The sequence below is a fragment of the Pocillopora verrucosa genome, chromosome 10, assembly GCF_036669915.1.
Source record: "Pocillopora verrucosa isolate sample1 chromosome 10, ASM3666991v2, whole genome shotgun sequence".
In the NCBI taxonomy this organism is placed as follows: Eukaryota; Metazoa; Cnidaria; class Anthozoa; order Scleractinia; family Pocilloporidae; genus Pocillopora; species Pocillopora verrucosa.
Genome location: NC_089321.1, coordinates 9,845,364 through 9,869,719, shown reverse-complemented (window position 1 = coordinate 9,869,719; position 24,356 = coordinate 9,845,364). Strand labels below are relative to the sequence as shown.

At 38.7% G+C, this 24,356-nt stretch overlaps 1 protein-coding gene across 1 annotated transcript in view; it reads right to left on the bottom strand.

Annotated features, from left to right (window-relative positions):
- LOC131799115 (collagen alpha chain-like) overlaps positions 1–24,356 on the bottom strand; it is a 45,058-nt gene that overhangs the window by 8,398 nt on the left and 12,304 nt on the right. Inside the window, exons 11-55 of the mRNA XM_059116784.2 lie at positions 24,201–24,254; positions 23,624–23,677; positions 22,931–22,975; positions 22,025–22,123; positions 20,643–20,840; positions 20,092–20,145; positions 19,101–19,145; positions 18,465–18,518; positions 18,084–18,137; positions 17,857–17,910; positions 17,639–17,692; positions 17,072–17,125; positions 16,766–16,810; positions 16,133–16,186; positions 15,755–15,799; positions 15,502–15,555; positions 15,143–15,196; positions 14,738–14,791; positions 13,872–13,925; positions 13,654–13,707; positions 13,051–13,095; positions 12,828–12,872; positions 12,536–12,589; positions 12,068–12,121; positions 11,526–11,579; positions 11,079–11,132; positions 10,373–10,426; positions 10,206–10,259; positions 9,715–9,768; positions 9,552–9,605; positions 8,899–8,952; positions 8,274–8,327; positions 7,583–7,636; positions 7,103–7,156; positions 6,503–6,556; positions 5,800–5,853; positions 5,275–5,328; positions 4,729–4,836; positions 4,205–4,258; positions 3,231–3,284; positions 2,854–2,961; positions 2,452–2,505; positions 1,680–1,787; positions 1,455–1,508; positions 681–734 (exon numbers count right to left, since the gene is read on the bottom strand). Of these exons, the coding sequence (XP_058972767.2) occupies positions 681–734; positions 1,455–1,508; positions 1,680–1,787; positions 2,452–2,505; positions 2,854–2,961; positions 3,231–3,284; positions 4,205–4,258; positions 4,729–4,836; positions 5,275–5,328; positions 5,800–5,853; positions 6,503–6,556; positions 7,103–7,156; positions 7,583–7,636; positions 8,274–8,327; positions 8,899–8,952; positions 9,552–9,605; positions 9,715–9,768; positions 10,206–10,259; positions 10,373–10,426; positions 11,079–11,132; positions 11,526–11,579; positions 12,068–12,121; positions 12,536–12,589; positions 12,828–12,872; positions 13,051–13,095; positions 13,654–13,707; positions 13,872–13,925; positions 14,738–14,791; positions 15,143–15,196; positions 15,502–15,555; positions 15,755–15,799; positions 16,133–16,186; positions 16,766–16,810; positions 17,072–17,125; positions 17,639–17,692; positions 17,857–17,910; positions 18,084–18,137; positions 18,465–18,518; positions 19,101–19,145; positions 20,092–20,145; positions 20,643–20,840; positions 22,025–22,123; positions 22,931–22,975; positions 23,624–23,677; positions 24,201–24,254 (2,727 nt within the window). The remainder of the gene's footprint in view (positions 1–680; positions 735–1,454; positions 1,509–1,679; positions 1,788–2,451; positions 2,506–2,853; positions 2,962–3,230; positions 3,285–4,204; positions 4,259–4,728; positions 4,837–5,274; positions 5,329–5,799; positions 5,854–6,502; positions 6,557–7,102; positions 7,157–7,582; positions 7,637–8,273; positions 8,328–8,898; positions 8,953–9,551; positions 9,606–9,714; positions 9,769–10,205; positions 10,260–10,372; positions 10,427–11,078; positions 11,133–11,525; positions 11,580–12,067; positions 12,122–12,535; positions 12,590–12,827; positions 12,873–13,050; positions 13,096–13,653; positions 13,708–13,871; positions 13,926–14,737; positions 14,792–15,142; positions 15,197–15,501; positions 15,556–15,754; positions 15,800–16,132; positions 16,187–16,765; positions 16,811–17,071; positions 17,126–17,638; positions 17,693–17,856; positions 17,911–18,083; positions 18,138–18,464; positions 18,519–19,100; positions 19,146–20,091; positions 20,146–20,642; positions 20,841–22,024; positions 22,124–22,930; positions 22,976–23,623; positions 23,678–24,200; positions 24,255–24,356) is intronic.

Genomic DNA, 24,356 nt, shown 5'->3' with positions numbered 1-24,356 from the left:
GCGCAATAATACATAACTACGATAGCTCAACCGTTCTGTGTCCCGCCGAAATCCTTTGACTCCCAACTTTAATTAAATTACAGATCTGTAGTAGAGCAAGTGTTGATGAGGTGTCGAAAGAAATTCAGAATGGCTTTAGTTTTGTTGCACTTCGCTCAGTAATGAGTATAAATAGCTCACGCTACTCTCGAAATTCATCTGCTGAAAAACTGAAACCAATCGCAATTTGGACATATGCGTTTTCCCTGCTTCAAGCAATTTTCTTGTTTTCACTTTGAGTCCGTGTGATGTTTTCGGTCTTTGCTCTGATCAACTGCTGTGATTTCTTTGATTTGGGTTTTATGACAATCATATGGAAAACGTTCTATTACAGCGGAAGTATCTTCGCTTCCCATAACTTCAAGAATAATTCGCAAACACCGTGTTAAAACTGCGGTTCTTTCTTTATTTCCTCTACTAGTTTATGAGTTGAGCAATAAATTTCTTGCTGTTAAGGTATCCTACAATAGATAAATTCTAAGTACGGGAAAGAAGCAATCCTTAGCAACGGGAATTAAGATTGCCTTCTGTATTAGAGATGTCCGAGGTATTACTGAAGTGTATTTAAGCTCGCTCTTGCAAACCATTTACAACTAAAAGAAAACACAAATTGACAGACAAACGAACACAAATAGGCTCACCATTGTTCCGTTTCTTCCTGGTGGACCAGGATTTCCGTTTTCTCCTGGCGATCCCTATAGCCGGGGACCAAAACAAAAAAAATGTAACTTTTCCGCACAATTCCGTCCCGTTAACACGTAATGAGGACAGACAAGTCTTTGGAAGGAGAGAGGTGGGGGGCTGGGTAATCTCTTTATAACACCATACTCCCTAAACTCTTTAACAAAGAAAATCTACCGTGGCTAAAGCACATAGCTTTCGTAATAGAAATCTGCAAGCTATTTCGTCTGACTGTCGATCATACATTTCTCTCTGGACTCTTATCAATCCTCACTAAATTCAGATGTGCCAATCAATGCCTAGGAGCAAAGCTGGCAGGAATGGCAGAGAATTAAAAAGAATTGATCAGTTCCCTCGGCAAGTAAGTCAGCACAGAAATCCAACTTGCGATGATTTTCTAAATTCCTGCTTGAATGGGTATCAACAAATTGTGAATACTCAATAATTCATCCTAAGAGTGTAAGGATTAAGTTAAAAGCAGCTTGAAAGACAGTCGCAAAATCTCTCTCTCTCTAAGAAGTTGATTCTCGCCACCCATTCATTCATTCATTCCACTATGATAAAACTGTTATTTGTAAAATTGCTTCCGGTAAAAATGTTTTTTTCCTTTTTTCTCTTTCTCGTCAAAACCTACGTGCACCAACTAACAACTTTTGAAGCTTATTCAAAGAAAAAACGGCCCTTTAAAACGTGAAAGGAGTTCGGGCGAGGTTTTGACGCGCAAAGGTACTAACCCTCAGTCCTGGAGGTCCATCTGATCCTTCAACACCTGGTGCTCCTTGGTCGCCCTTTGAGTAAACAAAGCAATTAGTTAATAGCCGTGTCTCTCGCAAACACGAACATTTGAAGAACGGGTTAAATCGAATCTGCTCCAGAACTTGGCTCAGTGTCGCAGCGCTAACCAGGGAAAGAAACCCATCCACTCCTTTGGAGTGGAAATCAGAGAAAATTTGCTTTACCTGTGGGCCATTAGGTCCAGTCTCTCCCTTAAATCCCGTCCAACCTTTGTCCCCCTTCTCGCCAGTTACACCAATTTCACCTTTCTCTCCGTTGGGTCCTTGATTTCCCTAAATGAGCAAATAAAGCAGATTCATAGTTGAATGAGTAAATAAACGAATATCGACGGAAGGGAGGAAGGGTAGAAAGTAGAAAGGAACGAGAGAGTAAGGGGAGAGATGGATAGATAAATAAGGAACGGATCAATGGACGGGGGAGAAGGGAACGGAAGGACTGAACAGGGGGAGGGGCGGTAACAGGAACAGCGGATGCAGAAACGGAGTGAGAGACGGAGGAAGGAAAGGAAGAACGGACAAGCGTGGGCGAAAGGAAAGGAAAGAAAAGAGTGTAGGCAGACAAAAGAAAGGAACGACAGAGGGAGGGAGGGAAGTACGGGTGGGGAGACGGAGGGAGGTGGGGACGGACTGGTGGGTGGAAGGGAGGGAATACAGAATTTTCTCCATTAAAAAGACAAATCATAGACTTTTGAATAACTTTGACCTTCATTTAGTTTTGACTAACTTTTGACTGTATCATGGATTTCTTAAGGCCCACCACGATTGTTTATACACGCCCCCCATTTAACCCAATTTTAAAGATGAACTGGGCTAGCCTGTCTAACTATCGCAAATAAATAAATGTAGTTGAAAACCAAGATGAGGCCAGGGACATGAAATGCTCAGGAAATAAAAATAGAATGAAGCTCCGCTTCCAACTATGAATCTTTTTTCTCACCGGGGCTCCAGGAGCACCTCGTTTACCAGGAACACCATCTCTTCCCCGACGTCCCTAAACATGGAAAAAAAAAAGGAACTTTCAGACTTCTCATTAAAGAACGCTATTTTTACATACTTGTTTCTACGTCATGTGGCTTAACTCTCTAAATACCTGGGGTGACCCACAATGAATTTATAATATCCATAAATTTTCAATGAACGATTCGAACACGCGCGAGAGGGAAGTCACACGCACGATTGACAGAGGTAAGCTCTCTCTAACACCGCGGTCAAACATCAAGCATGCGTAAGATGGTCAATTTTGGCCTAACGGTGGTGTTGCGCTAAATGTTTAAAAAAAAATCCAGTCGATTCATCCTTTTGTTTTGACCTTGACTAAAACATTTCAAAATATTCGCACCTTTTCTCCTGGAGGTCCTTGTGGTCCCTGATCTCCCTTAGGTCCCTCAATACCAGCAGGACCTGGGTTACCTGCTTTTCCTGGTTCTCCTGGGGCACCTCTCTCTCCCTACAAATTGATCACAGACGAATTTAAGAAAATAGCAAAGGATCACATGACAGTATCGGCACTACACGCGCGGAAGGAGGACTACACGCGCGGAAGGAGGACAAAGGGCAAGGAGCATATAAAAAAAGTTTATCATTGAGTCGGGTCACGCCAGACGGGGAAATGTTTAGGCCTCGGTCATGACGTGAGCATTGTGCGCAATATTCTTCTCTATTCGGCTTTCTTGTTCAGACAATAGGTACATATTAAGTGTAACTTACAATACTGACCTTCAAACCTGGTCGTCCGTTTATACCTCTCGTGCCATTTCTTCCATCGTTACCCTGCAAAGGAAAAAAGACAAGGTGAGATGGATGGCCTTGTTAGAAGCCTGCCACCCGATGGGCAGTAATGAGCCCTCCCTTACCAAACCTTCAAGAATCTGTCAAGCTCCCCCCTTCCCCTTCCCCTCCCCCTTCATCAAAAACGCCAAAATAATAGTTTCTGTAAGTCCCCAGGCTAGCAGCACTCCAAAATGGGTGGTTGCTTGGGTTCCCTGTGTTGCTAGTTTCAGACGCTGACAAAATCTCGACTTGAGCGATTTTTGTTGGTCCCTTTTGCCTTATGTCCACCGTGAGAAGCAACTTTAACCCTTTAACTCCCAAGATCTCATTAGTAATTCTCGTTACTGTCTACCATACAGTTCTTTTGATGTTAGTTTGGAGAATTTGGTATTGGATCGACTAACAATCCCCTAATTAACATTTTTTTTCCTTATCACTTATCTGCTTGATACTGTATCGATATTGTATCGATATTGTATCTATATTGTATCGACATTGTATCTATATTGTATCGATATTGTATCGATAAGGAGAAATTATGTCTTGGTCACTTATGGGAGTTAAAGCTTTAAGGATTTTCGCTCTCTTCAACGGGATGTTTATTGAATCACTGGCCATCCCCATCTCCCTTAGCAAAGCGCTTAGTTTCATCGACAGGTGGCAAGTGCTCCTGGGTGGAAAAGGGCAGTGTAACAACACAGTCTCACGATCAAACGCGAATGTTTTAATTTCGCGTTTGTACGCTATCCCAACTAAGCTGAATGGGCCTTCTAAACGACCTAGGCCTTACACTAAGTTTACATGTGACAAACGTCCTGCATGCTGCTAGGACCAGCAGTGACCATGGCATCCAGAGAGGATGTGGAAGAGAGAAGACATCGGTGTTTACAGTAAGGATTCAACCCTGTCTTAGTACTTACGTTCGCTCCAGGATTTCCTGGTTCACCCTTTGATCCCGGTGGGCCACGACCTCCCTAAATAATAGCAAAAGAAACGATGTACTTAATGTGATTTACTAGAAGTGCACTACGAGTGATAGCCTATGCACATGGCAAACACCAGCAAGTACACTCCATCGTTAAGGACCAAAAGCAGTGACATTTTCTTTGTCTCCTCTCTATACTTAGAAATTATGACTAAATTAAAGGTCCTGAACAAAAAAAAGGTTGTTGCGGTTTTCCTCAGTTTGAGTGTTCTCCAATTGCGCAGGTAAAGCGCGTTATTGTCGCAGATGTTTTCGCGAAATGGAGCGACCTTACCAAGGTGTAGACCCATAATTAAGAACTTGATGAAGATAGGTCAACAGCTCTAGAATCCCTTCTTTTTCCAGCCTGGGTACGGGCGCTTTATTTTTTTTTTTCTTTTCTTAATTCGCTTTTTTAGCGAGAGGAAACGAGGGCGAGGGATTTACAAACGATCTTTACTGCATTAAAGCCAAGCTTACAGGTACTCCTGGTGCACCGCTGCGTCCATTTCGGCCTGGAGGGCCTGCGTCACCTTTGGGCCCCTGTGCTCCTGGACCTCCTCCAACTCCTGGCGTGCCGGGGGGTCCCTACATAAAGCAAAACAATTGTTGAATTCGCTGCATTTACATACATTTCAGAGCGCCGCTGAAAAATAGCTGGGGCGAGGGTTCCCATGCTACGTGTGTCTTTTGTAGTTTTATTTTAGCGAAGTATTTTAAGTTTTTCTATAATTTCGAATCGCCGGATAGATCCTCGTATAAAAATCGTTGTGGCCGTTTTTTATGGGAACACAAGGAATCTGGGCGCATACAAGTTTTGTGTTGTATTTTGGCCTTTTTTCCGTGATAACCGATGTCTAGACGTTTTTTTGTTTTTTTTTTTAACAAACCGGACTTCAGCCTCGCTGTCGTCCGATTTTGTTAATCACTCGAATAATTACCGACCGAATTCGACTCCACTCAGTCCATTATCAACTATTTATGTTATTGTTTTTTTTGTTGATGTTGTAAATATTGACTAAATACCATTGGTCCTCTGTCTCCCTTTGGTCCAGCGGGTCCTCGTTCTCCAACTTCTCCCTAGAATTGGTTGAAAAACAATGTTATTCCTAATAGTAAGCAAACAGCAGTCGTCGTCATCATCATTATCAACTGACGGCTGCCAAGAAAATCTAGAAAAATGCAAGGTACAAAAGTTGAGTCTTATCCAGTCTATAGCAAAACCAAACTCAAGGTATTCACGATGGCCGATCAGAGGAAAGGAAAACACCTTAAAGATCCAAGAAGAATTTAAAGTAGAAACAACCAAATTGCCTTAGGCGCGGGAAAACGCTTACGACAAAGTCATGATTAGCTTCAGTTTTGCATGTGATTTTTGGACAGGGTGGCCGCCTGAATATTCTGGATCAATCACAAAGTGAAATCAAAACAAATGTAGCCTCGGATTACTTTCGACACTCAATTGAAATTGCTTTAATATGCAAAGAATAAGTCAAAAGAGTTGTCAAAGTGCATATGAAGTAACAGGTTTACTCCTGTTTGACCACTCACCGGTCCACCATCAGAACCTGGAGGCCCAGGCTCACCATCTTTTCCATTGTTACCCTGACAACAAGGAAACAGACATTTTTAGCACTTTCTTTCATCTTTTGCACCCCCCCCCCCCCCTGGTGCATAGAGTACTGGAAATGTCTGGAAAAACGTATGCCATCTTTCCTTTCTATTTAAACATCTTGGAGTTTAGAAGTCTACTACACAACAAACTAATGAATGAAAACAATCATTGAGATTTATGCATTTGAATTTGGATTTTTTTTGCAGGGGAGGGGGGGGGGGAAGAAAGGAGGGAAGAAAACTATAGAAAAACCTTAAAGCAAGATTGGAACTAAGAACAAACCCAACCCACAAGTGATGTCACGATCAGCGATCAAACCTGCACCACAACTTGGGGAGGCAAGCGATCTCACTTTCATACCATCTTCTATTTCCAACAACTGCACGGTCGTGATTCCATTTGTGAAATTTAGATGTTTGCTTTGTTATTATCTTACTTTTGCAAGAAATTTTGAACTTTATATGGTTTATGAAGATTGCTATTTACAAACTCGATACCCAAACTTTTCACATGTATGCCAGACTTGCTGGTCTCAAAATTCACTCCTAGAGAGTGGCAGCAGAAAATAAATTCAGCGGTAAAAGGTGAGCCACAGTATTTCTGTATTGATATCAGAGGAGGAAATAAGTAACTACTCACAGGAAGCCCAGGCAAGCCATCTTTACCAGATCGGCCTGGTTCTCCAGCTGCACCCTAAAACACACAAAAAGGTGTTATATTTTAAACAAACATCTTAATTTACTTTCATGAGTATCAAGAGAATATAAAGAAATATTACATAACTTTCCACGCCAATAATATTATATTGAAAAATTCGTGTTTTGCAGGTTTCCTTGCCCATAGAAATCTTGTACAAACATTCCAGAATTTAATTTAATTTAGTTCATCCCTTAACAATGATGAACTGTTTTAACAGTAATAAACATGATGTGATAATTCAGATGAGCTATCAGGCTAACCAGAAGCTTATATATATGGTTTTTTACGCCTCTTAGCCAATCAAACCTCTCAAACTGGATGAATTATTGATGCAATTTCAATTCAGCTCATGTGCATTTTAATGGAAAAGGGTTCCTACAACGTGAAAGATTTGAGAAGTTTTCGACTGAATTTCGACGGTCTAAGCTATTTTTCATTCAGACGAAGACAACATTCTCTTTCACTTTCACTATTTCCTTAAACTACATTTCCTCATCAACGCGCTGTGATACTGATCAATGAGTTTAAGTTGTCGCTCACCTTTTGCCCATCTGCACCATCTCTCCCTGATGGCCCGGTATTTCCTGGAGGTCCCTAGAAAGAACACACATACCAGGGTGAATTCAAATCTAAAAGAAAACAGCGATAAGTTCATATTTTAAAGAATAAAGCTCAGAGTGTTCTTATTCTTGCGATGTTTGCTTCCAAATTTAAGTCGTCTTTCATAATCTAAGAGCACTTTGCTTTCTGTTTTAATGCTTGAGTATCCTTTTTTTTTTAATTATTTTCCTTTTTCTCGCTTTTTCTTCTTACTGTTTTTTTTAAAATCTCACCTAAAGATTACCTTCTTCAAATAAAAAGTTCTACAGATGGCAATATTAGTCCTGATGGCGTCTCCAGCTTACCCTGCCTTCTTAATGTTCTGCTAATACTTCATTGTATGTGAGTGTGTGTGTGTGTGTGTGTGTGTGTGTGCTCAAAACAAAACACTGAAATATGAACATAGTGTAGAAAACATACCGGAGGGCCTGGTTGTCCTGGTTTTCCTGGAGGTCCTTGGGTACCTGGACTTCCCTACGTAATTAATAAAAATCAAACTGGTTTTAGTAATTGTGACGAACTATACATACAAACTCCGAATATAAACCACAATTACCCTGGAACTTACAAGAGTAAACAAAAAAAGAATTTGACCTTAAATGTGTGTTGGTTACGTAAAAAAAAAAACCCTATCATAACAAGCAAGACCACCATGTTGTTTAACAAGTTATCATGATAGTAAGTTACCAAGTTACCACCTTCACAAGTTTACCACGCCCAGTGAACACATTGTATCTTAGAAACAGGAAATATGCTGTTATTTCAGTACATCCGAGAACAAAATTGTATTTCATACATGCTGAGATTGACACTGTGAAGTACTATGATCGTTCGTGTCTGATTGGACGAACGACGTATTTTCAAAGTCGTTCGCTTTCAATCTTTGAATTGAAATGTGAAAAATCTCAATATGGATGAAATAAAAACATCATACCATAGAAAGTGCTTGAACGACTTTTATTCATTAGGTGCAATGCATCAAAAAACCCACTCGTTCGTTTCGCTCGCTCGTTCGTTTTTTTGATGCATCGCAACTCGTGAATAAAAATCGTGCGTGCGTGCGTACTTTCCTTGGAATAATCTCTATATCCTCTAGCGCCTGGCATTTTACCTGCTGTCCCTGATCTCCTTGTCTTCCCTTAGCTCCAGGCGCACCAAGCTGGCCCTGTAGACAGGACGGCAGAAGTCAGAGACATATCAACAGATTGCCAACAAAAACTAATTTAAGACCACCTTTGTTACAAAAGGGATTTCTATGTATAAAGGAAGTAAGTTTCTATAGAAACTGTGATGATGCGTCGGTGGGAGAGTATAATAGGGTAATTTAGTATTACAACTGAGTTGCTGACGTAAACTGACGCCAAGCTTTCTTAACTAATTTTAAGCAAATGTCTACCAGCTTGAGGGGCGAATAACTAGTTAGATCTTGGGAAGTCAAGGTCTTGGTAAGATTTTCTTTAGACCATGTTCTTACAATATCTACTAACGACTGGGAAGGTTAAGGTCTTGGTGACTATTTTTAGACCGAGTACATACATTAACTTCTAACGACGGATGGGACAACTTGGAAGGCAAAGGTCCGAAATTTTTAGATCAAGTACCTTAAAAAATCTACAAACGGCTGTTGGGACATTTTGGAAGGTTAAGGTTTTGGTGAGAATATTTTTCACTCTATGGCCTTAGCTGTAGTTGTCTGAATGCTTAAAAATTGAAAAAATAAAGAAAGAATATCTTACGAGTGTTCCAGTGGGGCCCGGCCGTCCAGGAGGTCCAGGAGGTCCTTTCACACCCTTTAATAAACAAAAGCAACGATAAATATTAATCACCACTGATGGGGAAGTTTGCAATAAAAAATTAAGTCATTCTAAAAATGCATTCATATTGGCAAGCACTAAGGCTAATTTCTATGCTACATGGCTGGTTAGTGGTGTAGATAATTGATACACAAATTGTTCAATTTAGGAGGCGGCGTGGCCGAGTGGTTTAGGCGCTGGACTGGCGCTATAATGAGCTGGTCTCGGGTTCGAGTCCTCCTCCCTCTCCTCCCTACTACTCACTGGATTTGTTCTCGGTCGCCCCGAGTTCAACCCCTCAGCTGCGCTGTGTGAATAGCTAACTGGTCTGCCTCCAGCCAGTTGGAATTTTCAAACACTATGTTTATTTGGAATATTTGTTTCACTCTTTGCGCATATGAGCATATTTAAATGAATATATGCGCGTTATAAGTATTAAATTTACTAAAATTTGTTATTATTGATTGCTTTTAGTTTTTCATGATCCTTATAACACCTTTGTCAGAGGCTTAGGGTGCCAAAATAAAAGGAATCCAGCATATTGAATGAGCATTTTTAATAAAAAAGAAATTATCTTCAGATAAAAGCTGTCATACCGTATCTCCACGTGGTCCACGAGGGCCAACAGGTCCTGGAGGTCCCCCAGTTCCCTTGAAATCAAATTGAACTCACAATTAACTTAATAAAGCAAAAACTTTTAGTAAACAATCATATAAATTAATCCCTACAGCAATTTTTTAAATATAATGTAGTACCTACCATTTGTCCTGGTCTCCCTGGTGGACCGGGATTTCCTGGCGGACCTTGAGGTCCCTAAAATATAATCAATTAAATTCCATTTTTAATAATGTTTTGGCCACCTGATGCAAAATACACTTATGACTCACCTCTCATAAATTGAAATACATTTGTTGTTAAAATAACCCCCAGATTAAAGTAAAAAGTGTGGATAAAAAAAACATGACGTCTGCATTCAAATTGAATAACTCCTTTTCCTGGAGGTTTTCCCAATTTTACAATAAACAATTGTAAAACTATGAAGGGAAAGACTAAGAGAGGGCGTGGCTTTGTATCTCATTTGGTAGCTGTGCTCACCTGGTATCCAGGACGCAAAGGTTCAAAACCTGAATTTTTCAGGCTTCTTTTCTACAATTGCTAAAAATTTCAGCCACTTGGGATGATCACTGCTTTACTTGAGTCTTGACATTGTAAAGTATGGCATACAGTAACAGTATAACCTAACAACTTACAGTGTCACCCCGGCTACCAGGAGTGCCATCTTGACCATTTACACCATCCTCACCCTGCAATACAAAAACAACTTTCAAACATCACTATCATGTTTGAACAGAGGCACAGCATCATGGAGACTACTTGTTAATTAGAATGCAGTCAAAATTTGACTTAAAAAATTAACCTTTTCTCCTGGTGGGCCCGGAGGTCCTGGAGGTCCTGGCATTCCATCTTGTCCCTGTGAAAATCCAAAATGAACAAAATGTTAGGATGGTTACAGTTCTTAAAGAGCCTGGAATCTGAATAGAGCCTAACTTAACATGCAGTTCAAAAAAATTAGCATTGGCTTCATTGTCAAACAACCTGCCCAAAGAGTAAAGGGGGTAGGTTTCTCAGTAAAGAAACTGAGGTGCTGCAGCAGTGGAGGAGTAAAACAAAATAATTTGGTTTTATCAACTGAGTTGATAATGTAATTTGACCCCTATTGAGAGCTTCAAAGCTGATGTTTCGAGTTAACAAGTTCAGTGGGACAACTGCAGGCCTTTAGGATGGGTTAACCAGGGTTGTTAGGTTTATGGATTTTAGGTAAAAGTAAATACAAGAGGTTCTAGGAATGCTGATGGTGTGATTTGTGCAGTGCACAAAAACAGTGGCCATCAATTCTTGTTTAGCTATTAGGTCGTTAATTAAGTTTTGCTAATGTTTTGATTGATGGAAGTGAGATTTTTGTCAACTTTTTCATAAAATCAAGTGTCAGAAAGTTGCCACAAAGTTTCTCTTAGGTAGAGGTTGACAAAAAGCTACTACTACTTCCAAAAGCAAGCAAACTAAAATGGAACAAAAACAACAACAAATCTAACAGCAAAACAAGAGTTAGGACTTTTTCATACCGGCTCTCCGTCTTTCCCATCAGGCCCTCGTTCTCCAACAGGTCCACCATCTCCCTGTCAACAAAATAATTTGAAAAAAAAAATCACATAACCAGATAAATGTCTGCTCACTTAAATTCAAATCTGTTTTCAGATGCTCTATTGACTGGAGTATTCATTAAAAGTTATCCTCAGAGGGGTACATGAACTTTCTTAAAATCCTTCCTCCAGGTTCAGATCTCAGAGGGGAATGGTTTCCAAACTAATATTCCAATTCTTGGGAATAAGCTTAAAACCTCTGTAAGATTGGAATGTTCAATGTTATCATCAATCATGAATTGGGAATTTTCACACAATTCTACTAGTATTCTACTTATGTTCCAATTTTCTGGATCAAGTATTTACTTTTCCACATTAGCAAAGTTCATGAAAGGTTTTCTTCAGTTAAGGATCAGAATGTAAAGTCACCTTTGAGCCCTTTGCTCCAGTGGCCCCTTGTCGTCCTTGCTGTCCTGGTAAACCCTTAAGAGAGTATGAATAACATTAATATAAAAAAATTTGTATGTATTTTAAAATCATGCTTGGGCTACGTCATAAACAAAAGCTTCCATGCTAGCAACTTGAGGATCACCTCCAGTTGCAAACAAGGTTACAAAAGGAAGACAAAGAAAATGGCTTTCTGGAAACTACATCTGTCATGCTGAGTTCAGAGATAATTCACTCAAGCTTTAGAAACCCCCTCCCCCTCCCCCAAAGAGAGAAACAAAGAAAGGTAAACCACTAAAATAGGCAGCCACAGGTAGATTGGAGAGAGACAGAGACACAGGCTTTCAGGAGGTTTAAAAGATTTGAGCGGTAGTGCAGGACCAGAGGCAATGCAAAACACACATAAGAATAGTTTGAGCAGGATCTGCTGCAGACTAAGCTATTTAACAGCAATAGTATTGACATATCAAGAACTTCCTGTCCAAAATTAAGACAACAAATATGACAAGTGAACATGTACTTACAGCCAGACCAGGGGAACCAGCTGGGCCAGGTGGGCCTTGAAGACCTCTCTCTCCCTAAACAGAAATACACATAACAAAATAATTAACCTTCAATTTGTCATAATTATCATCACTGATGAGTTTCAATTATGTTAATGCTTTTCTCAAACTTTGAGCTGAAAGTTGCAGTTATAACTTTGATGAGAACCAAAAGTGCAAAGATTTGACCTAAAAATTGTGAAGTTGACCACAAAATGGCTGTTTTGTCTTTTCTATTCCTGCAGTCTGATGCACTGCCTCAGACAAGCAAAGTGGTTGGACATTACATTTCAGCGCTCTCTTCTGGGATGGGATATCAAGCAAATACTGGTGCAATTTGTGAATAAATCACACAACTAAGAGCGAGTAATATGTAAGGATCATTAACAAATGCATGGTTCACTGCCAGTAGTATACAGTAATTCAGGAAACAACACATTTATGACTCACAGCTTTGCCGTCAGCACCAGGTGTTCCAGGCTCACCAGGGTCTCCAGCAGCACCCTATGTAGATGAGATAATACAATGATATCAATAAATAAATATACAACAAAATAAATAGATAATATTAATCGAATATCCATAAATTTAAACTTGATGCAAATCAAATTGCGAATCAATTCACATCTCTTCTATTACTTTACCAAATTCCAAGCATGAGCATAGACAGTCCTACTGGTACTCAAATCACCAAGAATTAGATTTGATTATTCAAGAAATCAAGGTGAAAAAAAATACTTACAGCAGCACCTGGAGGTCCACGATCTCCTTGAGGGCCTCTTTCACCCTGTAAATAAGTACATGATATAGTAAATGACTTGAACCTGGTTTTGTCGAGGATAACAGGGCTCTGAGAGAGTACCCCCATGATTAAATATCCTGCAGCTATACATGAACAATTTTTCAGAGCAGTAAGCAATGACCACTGATTTTGGTCTATTTGAAAAAATTAAAGAAGAATATACCCTTGCTCCTGGAGTTCCATCCACTCCACTCTCTCCTGATGCTCCCTAAAATGAAAAAACTATCCATTTCACTTCAAAGATTTTAGTAGTAATTCTCCTGAACATCTTTCACATATTTCTGATGATGTCAGTTAGGAGAATTTGGTATCAAATCCAACAATACTGACTATTTTATACTTCTTTTAAATTCTTATGCCTTATCTCCTTCATAGCATTTCAATTTGGTAGGGGGAAACTACTGCTGGTGAAGAGCTATCATACCATTGTCTCAGAAAAAATTCAAAGCAATGGTGTTTTTATTACAAAGTTGAACCTCTGCCACTCACATACTGAATATAGAAAGTCCATAATTTCATGAGTTTAATTCAAGAAAATATTAAATTTTAAATGACCAGCTCCCAGTTGGCTTGTTAGCTCAGTTGGTAGAGCACTGCAACAGTTTCACAGAGGTCATGGGTTCAAATCCCGTTTTTCAGGCCTTATTTTAACTGCTGCTCAAGTAGCATTCATTACTGCCAAGATTGCTTTCATATTCACAGCAGTCACACCATAAGACAGCATTGTGGTACATCACACTCTCTATTAATAGATAATGGCACTTACAGTCTCTCCAGGCTTTCCAGGTAGACCTGGTGGTCCCTGACTACCAGGGGCTCCCTAAACAAAAATACAAACAGAAGCGATTTAACAAAACAAGTTGTCACAATGATTCATCACATCCACCACTTTAAAAAAATGCCACAAAACCCTTTTGATCCGTTACTTTGAGTATAGTAATTATACATTGAATCGGAAGTCAATTTTTTTAACTGAATATATACCTGGGACCCTTGTGCACCAGTCTGTCCTCTTTCTCCGCGTTCACCTTGCCTTCCCTGTTTTGGAAAAATGAATTAATAAAAAAAAACAACAAGAACATCAACAACAACTTGACAGGGGTACATCAACAAAGTCACTTAGTGACAACTCTGTTAATTATTTCCTCTATTGGCTTGTCTCCTTAACCCTTTAACTATCATAAGTGATTAACATGTAACTTCTCCTTGTAACATCCACTCATTATCTAGCCAACATCTAATGAGAATACACAAACTTATCAAGTAGGATTTAGAAGCCTTGATATAACACCAAATTCTTGTGACTTATTTACAAGGAAATGTGTAGCAGCTAGAGGGGAGAATTAACAATCAGATCTTGGGAGTTAAAGGGTTAAATCACAATTGCTTCACTAGTTAATAGCATTGTATGACTTAATGGTTAGGTTACAACATAGTGTCATCTCTCAATTTTAACCCTTTAGCCCCTGAGAGTGACTAACATCTAATTTCTCCATACTATTCACCCCTGAATCAAACATGAAAGTCAAGAGAATAGAGGATATGATCACCAACTACACCTGCTACAGGAGTATAAATTATACATACTGATGTTAAGGTGTAAAGGATTAAACCAAAATCTAACTGTTGTGGATCTCTCTGATTTCAAGTTTTCATTTGGCAGAAAAAAAAAATCTGGGATGGTTGGCAATCAGAACAAATTCCAAATTTTCTGGGGATTTTCTCCACATATGAAAACCAGTCACAAGCAGTTACATTATTTACAAATGGCATAATGGGCTCTCTGCAACTGAAAAGGAAGAAAAACACTATGAGAATCATAATGTGTACTTGAATTTTAAAAAGCAAACCTGTTTTCCTGGAATGCCAGTCAACCCACGTCTGCCTGGTGCTCCAGTTTCACCCTAAGAAACATTAAAAAAAATGCATATTATTAATTCCCACTATTTCATGGTGTATACAGTTGTTGTAGAGTTATCATCAATAATCTTTCTCTTCTTTTCCTGTGCTTCATTTTAACATATTTTGAAAAAGAATTAACATCAATACTGTAATTAATAATATATTCAAAACAAACCACTCCAATTAAAATTGGTATGCAAAAATTTTAAAGAATTACTAAAATTTTTAGATTTTAACCTTTAAATTCAGAATGCAAAGATAACCAGACCATGCCACAACTAAGAGAAGATAACTACTAATATATCTTTTATTTGTCTGTTACAACTAAGAACTAACTCTGAAGAGTCAGTTACCTTTGCTCCTTGAGCACCTGGTGCCCCTGGGTCACCATCCACACCTGGCTCTCCCTAACACAATGTACAATAATATCATTACCAATAAATTATTATTAATAGTTATTATTACTACTAATATTGATATCGATATTATCAATTTTATTATAGCTCAATGCAAAGTTGCTGGTTTACAAAATCAATTCTCTGGAGGGTGAAAGCCTCCACACTTTCAAAATTCTTTCCTTGAAAATAGCATCAAATAAGTGCCAAATGATTGCTTAACAAGAGCTCATCTTTTACCTCTCTATCACCAATATTTTTTAACTTTTAATACAATTATCACAGTGAATATCACTATCATTTTCATTATCATTCACCATTGATCCTTTTGGTCCAGTAAGTCCACTAGGTCCAGGATTTCCTTGAGCACCCTAACAATACAAATAAACAAGTGAATAAATATACCAGTATCCAATGACTACCCTTGTATTGGGTCTCACTGAAATGACGTGAAAAGCCTTCAAATAACCCTAAAGTCAGTGACAAAATTGTTCCCAACTTTTGCACAAAAAGGGATTCCAAGCATCTTGATTCTGCCTAATGAAAAAAATCTCTTGTATGTTCTTATACCTGCTGGCCAGGAGCTCCTGATGAACCATCTGCTCCAGGGTCACCCTAAAAGAACAACATCACCTTGATTTGATTAACAGGCAAATAAGAAAGTGACTGATCACAAAGTTTATGACATGCAAGTAAATTTTAACTCTTTAACTACTAAGAGTGACTAGCATCTAATTTCTCCTTAAAATATCACCCCTAAATCACAAATCACACATTGATGTCATGAGAATAAAGGTTCATTATCATGCATAAATGTACACAGCAAAATTAAAGCCCAAATCTGGTTAGCAGCAACCAATCAATTCCCAGAACTTCCATATAGTTTGACAAACGGCAGAATGTTATATAGGGACTTTATGCCTTGATTAACTGTCAAGTTGTACATACCGGTGCACCAGTCTTGCCATCTCGTCCGGGTACCCCTGGTTGACCTGTGGGCCCCTAAGGAAGAAACAGCACATTAATATGGCATTGAGAAAAGTCTCAAAAATGTCACCTAACAAGCCAAGAACCACAGCATAGTCATATCTTAGGTTAATATAATCAAATAATACCCTGTCCCAATCATCCCGTTTCCATTATCCTATGACCCTTAAAAAATAATGCAACTCTTTCCCAGACCTAAATAAACAAGAAAAAGTTAAAAACAAAATGAAATAAAAGAATAGATATCTAACTTGTGTAAACAATGTAAACAATGTAAACAAAATGATGCTACCAGGCCCTTTCTTTCTTGAAAAGAGAGCAAGATCAGGAAGAATTGTCAAGAATATCTGGAATCAACCCTCTGACCCTAAAGAGTGACTAGTACCTCATTTCTCCCATCACCCTTTAATCACATATTACAGTCACAAGAATTAAAGATCACCCACTAAAGAAGCTACTACATGTTACACAAATTCTCCTTGTCAGAACCCTAGGAAATGTATGAAGGACACTAAAAAGGGAAAATGCATACTGATCACTGATGCGAGGGCACAAAGGGCTAAACCATGAATTATTACTTTCTTTATTTCTCACCTTTGCACCAACTCGGCCAGGTTCACCACGTTCACCTGCAGATCCCTAGAAAACAAGAGGTACAAGTTTTGTTAAGGGTTAAAAAAGTCATGCAAAAGATGACCTTATCAATAGATCAGGTGACTGTTTTGAAACCCACATCATATAGCCTATGGGAGCTAACTTGAAGTTTAATTTTGGATTTTCACATTTTATTGGTTCTCCTCTAGATACCTTAATACTATTAAAAAATCACATATTTAGAGATTGAGAATGATTTCAGCTTCAAAAGACGTTTGACTGGTTCTCCTCTGTTTCTCAGCTTACCTTATCTCCCTTTGCTCCATTGAAACCATTCTCTCCAGGTGCTCCAGTTGATCCCTGCACAGTTCATAAATCATGGAAAAACTATTTAGTGCTACCCTTCAAATTAAGTGTGACTACGATCCTATACAGTCAGAAGTGAATTTGTCTAGAGCTTAGTTTCCATGTCTTATTTTCTGTCCCTATTATCTTGCTTTCATTTTGTTCCTTTCTAGAGTAGATAAGGCTTTTGAACAGATCACAGGATCATTTCTCTCTTTTTAGTAAGAATGGTTTTGCAGAACACTTCTGAGACAATTTTGCATCATCATTCAAGTTTTGACTGCTTATTAGAAGACACATGTTTAGCTTATATGTATTTTGCTGAAACTGGATTTTTATCTAAGGAGTCAGAAGAATTTTGTCTATCAGCACATGTCGTTGTCTTTCTGCCTATGACTAAACAATGTTTTAGATGGGTGCAACTCCTTGCATAAAGTACAAGAGGCCAGCCAGAGTTACATTCAAACATAAACAGCAGGATTTGATTCCACTTGTCAGAGGAAATGAAGACAAATCTCAAAAAGTTACCTTTCGACCAGGAGTACCATCAGGACCAGGTGATCCACGAAGACCAGGAGGACCCTGAAATAAACAGTAACTGAATAAATACAAAAGTTTTCTAAATTGAAGCTGTCGAGCAAATGATGCTGGATCTCTGCCCAGTATCTCACTTAGCTGTCTAGGAAAGTACAGAATGAGGCTAATATCTTTCACAGTTAACCAAACTGAAGTCTTGATGTACTTACCTGAGCACCTGGTGCACCAACTGGACCAGGGGGGCCTGTTGCACCAGTTTGACCCTGAAAAAATTGATGAAAAAAATTGTGAAACTCATATATTCTGGTCTTCATTTACAATTAAGATCAATTCAAACCAAAGAGATAAGCAAACTTGAAAGGTTCAAGGTTGTAAATGCAAAAGTCATAAAAACCCACATGGTGGGTTAATGTGATAATTAGGGTAAAATTCTCACCCGTCTGCCAGTAGAACCAGAAGGTCCAGGTTCCCCAATTGGACCTGGAGGTCCCTAGAAAAGTTCAAATCAAAGTCAATGATATAAAAACCCATGAATAACCTTGCAATTTGCTATTTGAGGTTCATTTACACAATCTTTTTAACTGATATCCATTTTAGCTGCTCTGCTGGAAATTCATCATTGAGGTACAACCCTCCCAAGTCTGGTCATGGGATAAAGGAAATGATTGCCTACTAAATAAGCTCTTGATTGTTCAAAAAATTCTCCTCATCAGCACCTTAGGAAACGTACAGAGAACTTTATAGAGAATACACAAACTGTTGTTACGAGGTACTTACTAATGTTAGGGTGTAAAGGTTCTCTTGGTTAATAACTTACTTGGCCTCCTTTTTCTCCCTTGGATCCTCGCAAACCTGGGCGACCAGGTCGACCCTATGGCAATGGAAGACATTTCAGTTTTTAAAAAAAGACACTGGATAAGCCCCAGCATACACAGACTTGCTTACAATCACTGAAAGGTGAAGTCAGCTAAGGAGCCCACAAACTGATCCAAGCTTCAATAGCATGACCTAGCTAGGACCTGGCATTTTGGCACCTGACAGTTTCATGGCATCTATTAATAGTCCAGGATTGACAGAGACATTATGAGTGGGATGTTTTACATGAGGATACAACAAAGTACCCCCAGGGCTTAAATAGAGACCTTCTTATCTGGAGTGACATGAAGTCAGTGACAGATGTTATACCAGTCCAATGCAGGTTCTCCCCCCCCCCCCCCAAAAAAAAAAAAAATTTATAAAGTTTCCCAGACTGGTAATCATTCATACCCTTGGGTGGAGAGAGGCAATATGAGGGTGAAATACCTTGCCAGAAACACAAGACAATGAACCAGCCAGATCTCAAACCTTCACCTCTCCATTTGAAGAAACAAACCACTATGTTTCCCACCTGAAGTCCAACACACTGACCACAAAGCCAGCACACCTACTACCATTGTACACTCTTAGCACTTACTCTGTCACCAGGAGGACCTGAACTTCCTCGAGCACCTGGAACACCCTGTGAGGCAAAAGAGAAATTAATTAATGCAAAGAAACTTCTCATTGCATGACAAAGTAAATCTGATAAACAAGAAAAACTTCTACTGAACACTTAAAACTGCAATACCAAGTCAGTAAGCACAGCGCTGAATACATGCCACATATCAGAGTAAGGAGCAAATAACAAAAAAAATTTTACTGGGGTGGGGATATCGAAACAAAGAATTCTTCTTTTTTGGAACTACATCCTTTATAAGCCAGAAGATATTTTGAGACAAAGAAATTTTCCCATATTCTCATTTTTTTTCCTAGCTTATTTCCCTTTTTTCTCCCAACTTTTTTCTCAACTTTTTTTCTGACTATTTTCCTGACTTTTTTCTCAACTTTGATTTTGAAGGGGAATCACTCCAGCCCAACAATAGCTTTCAATTAGGTCATCACATCCAGTGTGGTATTCCTACAACAAAGGAATATAGTTTGCAAGTCGAATGCCATCACATGTCGACGTTTTCAAAACAAATGTCAGAATTAGAAGCATGGCAAAAGTGCTGGCCATTTTGGCATCCCACAGAAGAGAAAAATATCTTGTTTTAACAACAATATGAATCTGCAATGAATGTCAAGTCAACAGCAGTAACTAGATTGGGGTCAGCAACCTCTCGCAGAAAGTTGGAAAAAATATCAGGAAAAAGTCAAGAAAAAAATGAGAACATGGGAAAAACTTCAAGGAAGATTTAAAATTGAAAGTGTAATTTAATGCACTTAATGGGCTCTGTAAACAAACAATTCCCTTGTTGGAAGAATTTTGGTTTCAGACAAGTTTTAAAAAACACCCAAAGCTCTGATGGGGGGGTAGGGGGGGAGGGGGAGGGGGAGTTCTGGACTTTCTCTACCCTCCTCCCCTCCTCCTTGATGCTACAATAACAAAGTAAAAGCCAATGTGTCTTGGTGACAATAGTACTAACAGCATTTCCAGGAGCTCCTCGTTGACCTTGGGGACCTGGTTCTCCAGTGACTCCCTAAAATAAGGCAACAAATGGAGTTTTTCTAGTTCTCTTTACTCATAGTGAATCAAACACCTAGTTATCAGTACTTTGCTGGCAGAAGGTCATGAGAATAAAGAAATGATCACCAATCAAAGAAGCTCTTGATTGTTACACAAATTCTTCTTGTTAGCACCTTAGCACATAAATGAAAACTGTAACGAGAATACACTCGATTGCAAAAACATTGACACCTAATAAGCTTGATTCACGAACGACAAGACCCATCACCTTTATGGGAAATGTTCGCACAGATACACAATCAGTGATTTACTTCTCTCATTATTCATGGAAAATCTTTTCTCATGATAAAACGTTTTCTTCCGGGAAAGTTTGGATAGCTCTTTGCTGAGTCTCATCGTTCATTATAAACGCTTGTTGCGTGTCAACGTTTTTGCAATCGAGTGTATGCATACTGATGACATGGTGTAAAAGGTTAAGGACAAGGGATTGAAGACAACACATATACATACAACTGATCCTTTTTCTCCTGGTACTCCACTCTTTCCCGATGCTCCATCCCTTCCATTTTCACCCTTGGCTCCTGCTATACCTTGAGGACCTTGCTCACCCAGATCTCCAGTTCTTCCTTGTATACCTGGTTCGCCAGCGTCACCTTTAGGTCCTGAAATACCTGCTGGACCTGCAGGCCCTCTTTGTCCTCTTAGACCCTGATGAGGAAAAGATGTCCATGCTTTTGGTTAATTCACTGCCAATGACACAAAGGAAATGAAACAGCTAGTAACTAAACTCAATTGGTTTCTGTTCTAGTACCCATCCAACAAAGACTGATATTTTCCAACACCTAGCATTCTCCTGAAACCTTTAACAATTAAGAGTGACTAGCCTCTTATCTCTTCTCACAATATCACCCCTGAATTACATTTTTAAGGTCACAAAAATAGAGGAAACAATGGCAAACTAAAGAAGCTCTTGATTGTTAAACAAATTCTCCTTGTCTGCAACTTAGGAAATGCACAGATAACAGTATAATGGTGAATATGCATACTGATGTTAGGGTGTTGAGGGTTAAGGGACCTAAATGTTGAAATCAAGATGAAAATCCTTGCTTGAGATGTTTTGAAAATTTTGCATGCTTCTTAACTGGAGGACACTCATTCTTAAGACATTGACATGCTTCTTAACTTGAAGACACTCATTCTTAAGACATTGAATCATCAGACTGTTCTCATGAAATCCTCAGGGAAGCAATTTTCAGAATATAAACTTTGTAACTGCTGTTGCATGCCTTCTTCCAATTTCTATCATTCCCATGAATAAGGCACCAATTTCTTTTGGAACAGAAGTCACCTGTGATGAGTGAGTCATGTGTCCTTGCTGTTCCAAAAAAGGGGAACCCTTGGGGTTTTGAGGTTAATTTGCCTTGGTTTTTTTTTAAAAGACTTTTTGTATGTCACTTGGTTGTATTACACTATTGTCACAGGTCTTAAATTTATACAATGTTCAATAAGGATCATAGTAATTCAGATTTGTAGTGAAAGTTTCAACAGTTAAATTCAGTATGGAAGAGTTTTTTTATCCACAGTTACAAACTTCCATAGTCAATCAACACATTTCCTCATCAAACAGAGGATTTGCTTCTTCTGAAGAGTGACAAAGCTTTCACAATGTTTTTGCTGTCTTTAAAGCCTATGTTGACGCACATTTATCCACTAAGGAAGTCACAAATTTAAAAGACCAGCTAGGAAGATGACTATCCTTTAGGTGAATGAGAAAACAAGGGGCTTACTTGAGACAACAGCAAATTTTGAGATGACAAGACTGCTATTAATAGTATTTGCAAAATCATTGGATGACACAAGTTACTGCAAAATTTATAGGATTAAATTCATACCTGGCGTCCTTGTGGTCCAGGGGGCCCCTCACTTCCTCTCTGACCAACTGGCCCTTGTCGCCCAGGCTTTCCTGTGCTACCAACCAATCCAGGTTCTCCCTAAAATCATAACAGAAAGTTTGGTTAATCCTCTGAAACCAAATGGTAGAAAGTGGTAAATGTATCTGTGAAAAGGCAGATAAAACTTTTTACACTTTCTTGGTATTTATCTCCATCAATCCACTAAAGCCTGGTGGGCAGCTGATGCACATTTGCTTGCTTGTGCTCAGCTGAAGGCATGCAAACTTATCACACCGCAATTATGTCCATTTTTTACTACCTTATTATTTTCTGTAAATATCAACCTCACAAAGTCCTTGCCAAGAGAAAAGAAAATGAAGGAACCAAGGATTTGACTCTGCTACTTTAAGTCATTTCTTTGAAACAGTTCAAAGTTTCTGCTTATTGACACATATTTATCTAGTACAAACTAGCCGCAGGCCCAGTTGTTCAAAAGGGAAATAATGCTATGCTTTGGATAATTCCCTTTCCAGCCAATAAATGGTAACAGAATGTGTTGTGCCATCCACTGGATTAAGATTTATCCAGTGCATAGCAATACCCAGCCTTCAAACAACTGGGGCCAGAAAGTTAATTCAAGTCATGTTTCTACAAACTCATGAGGTACAACTTTCAAGGCAAAGATATATCTCCCAAATTATTGGTATTATTTTGCAATGTGATGAAGCACTGGATCTACAAACCATGTGCCAACAACTGTTTCAAGGACAGGTTTAAATGCCAAGAGAAAACCAAAAGTAAAAAAAGAAAAAATCTGGAAGGGATTCTACATCTTGAATACACTCAAGCAGAGGTGAGCAACTCAACTAAAACACATATTTTAGAGTATTTGGGCAAGAAACTTACAGGTTGTCCATCATAACCAGGGGTCCCAGCAGTACCAGGTGATCCCTAGAAAAAATATAGATATTTGTGTTAAGATCGTTTATTAAATAAATCAAATTAGCCTTGTTACTGATCATTACTTGCCAGATACATTTTCTTCATCCCAAAACTGTGCAACTAATCAAAGACTTTCCCTAACAATTTCACCTTAGAGTAACTAGCATCTAATTTCTCCCTGAAATATCACCTCTAAATCCAGTAATAAGGCCGTGAAAATAGGGAAAATTATTGCCAGCTAAAGGAAATTGTGATTGTTGAACAAATTCTCCTTATCATTACCATGGCTAATGTTAAGAGAAAAGTATGGAGAACATGCATACTGATGTTGGGGTGTAGAGAGTAAAGAGATGCTTCAGGTTGGAATAGCTCATGCTACAAACACCACCAATCAGCATTTTGAAGTTTAACTTACCAAGTATATTACAAAAAAAATTCCCACAAGTTCTCAAGTTATTCTTTTGGCTAACAACATAATTAGCAGTGTCTTCCAAGCTATCCATTAAGAGGAATCACCCAAATTTTATTGCCCATGACACACAGCTTTTTCTGAAACACAGCGCTGGGCTTTGAACTTAGAATTGTAACCACTTAAAACCCACCATCGACCATTTACAAAAATGACTGTGAAGATAAAATAAGAGGTTTTAGTCCTACCCTTTCACCAGGAACTCCAGAGTTTCCTTTACTTCCTTTAGGTCCTTTTTCTCCCTGAAGGAAAACCACAATAAAAGTCATTACTAACTGTCCCTTGGTTTTTCCTTTCAAGTTTTTCAAGTTGGAGTAGTTGACAGAGATGAACAAATTCTATTAAAGGTGGTTTTCTTGTTGATTATTGATAAAGTGGCAAATTAGTTCATCCTTCTGAGATCCTTCTCAACCACATTAATCACCAAATCAAGAAGGAAAAAGTGTTGGTGACTAAATTTGCCATGTGACAAACAAAGGACAACCTATGTACAGAGGTCAGCAAACACAGATTAAAATTGACATTAATGAAGTCATTATGGTCTAAGTTTAAAGTGTGATTAAACAGTTGCATAAAATAAAGCAGTGTATCCTTCTCTCTTGCCAACCATATTGCTCATTTCAAACACAAGCTACTGTTTTTTTTTTTTTTATAACCTCACAGTTGATTTTGAAAAATAATTACCCTGGAACATTGAAAAACCACCTCGATTGTTCAGAAGGATTTGAAATTACAGCACAAAGAGATTCAGTTTTCCATTCTTACCACATCTCCTTTATGACCTACATCACCAGCCAGACCAGGTGGTCCTGGGGGACCCTGAAAAATGGACATACATGTAAGATCACCTGCTAATAAACTAGATGAGAAAAATAATAATGATGATAATATTTTCATTCACTGTTGCACATTACAGATTTA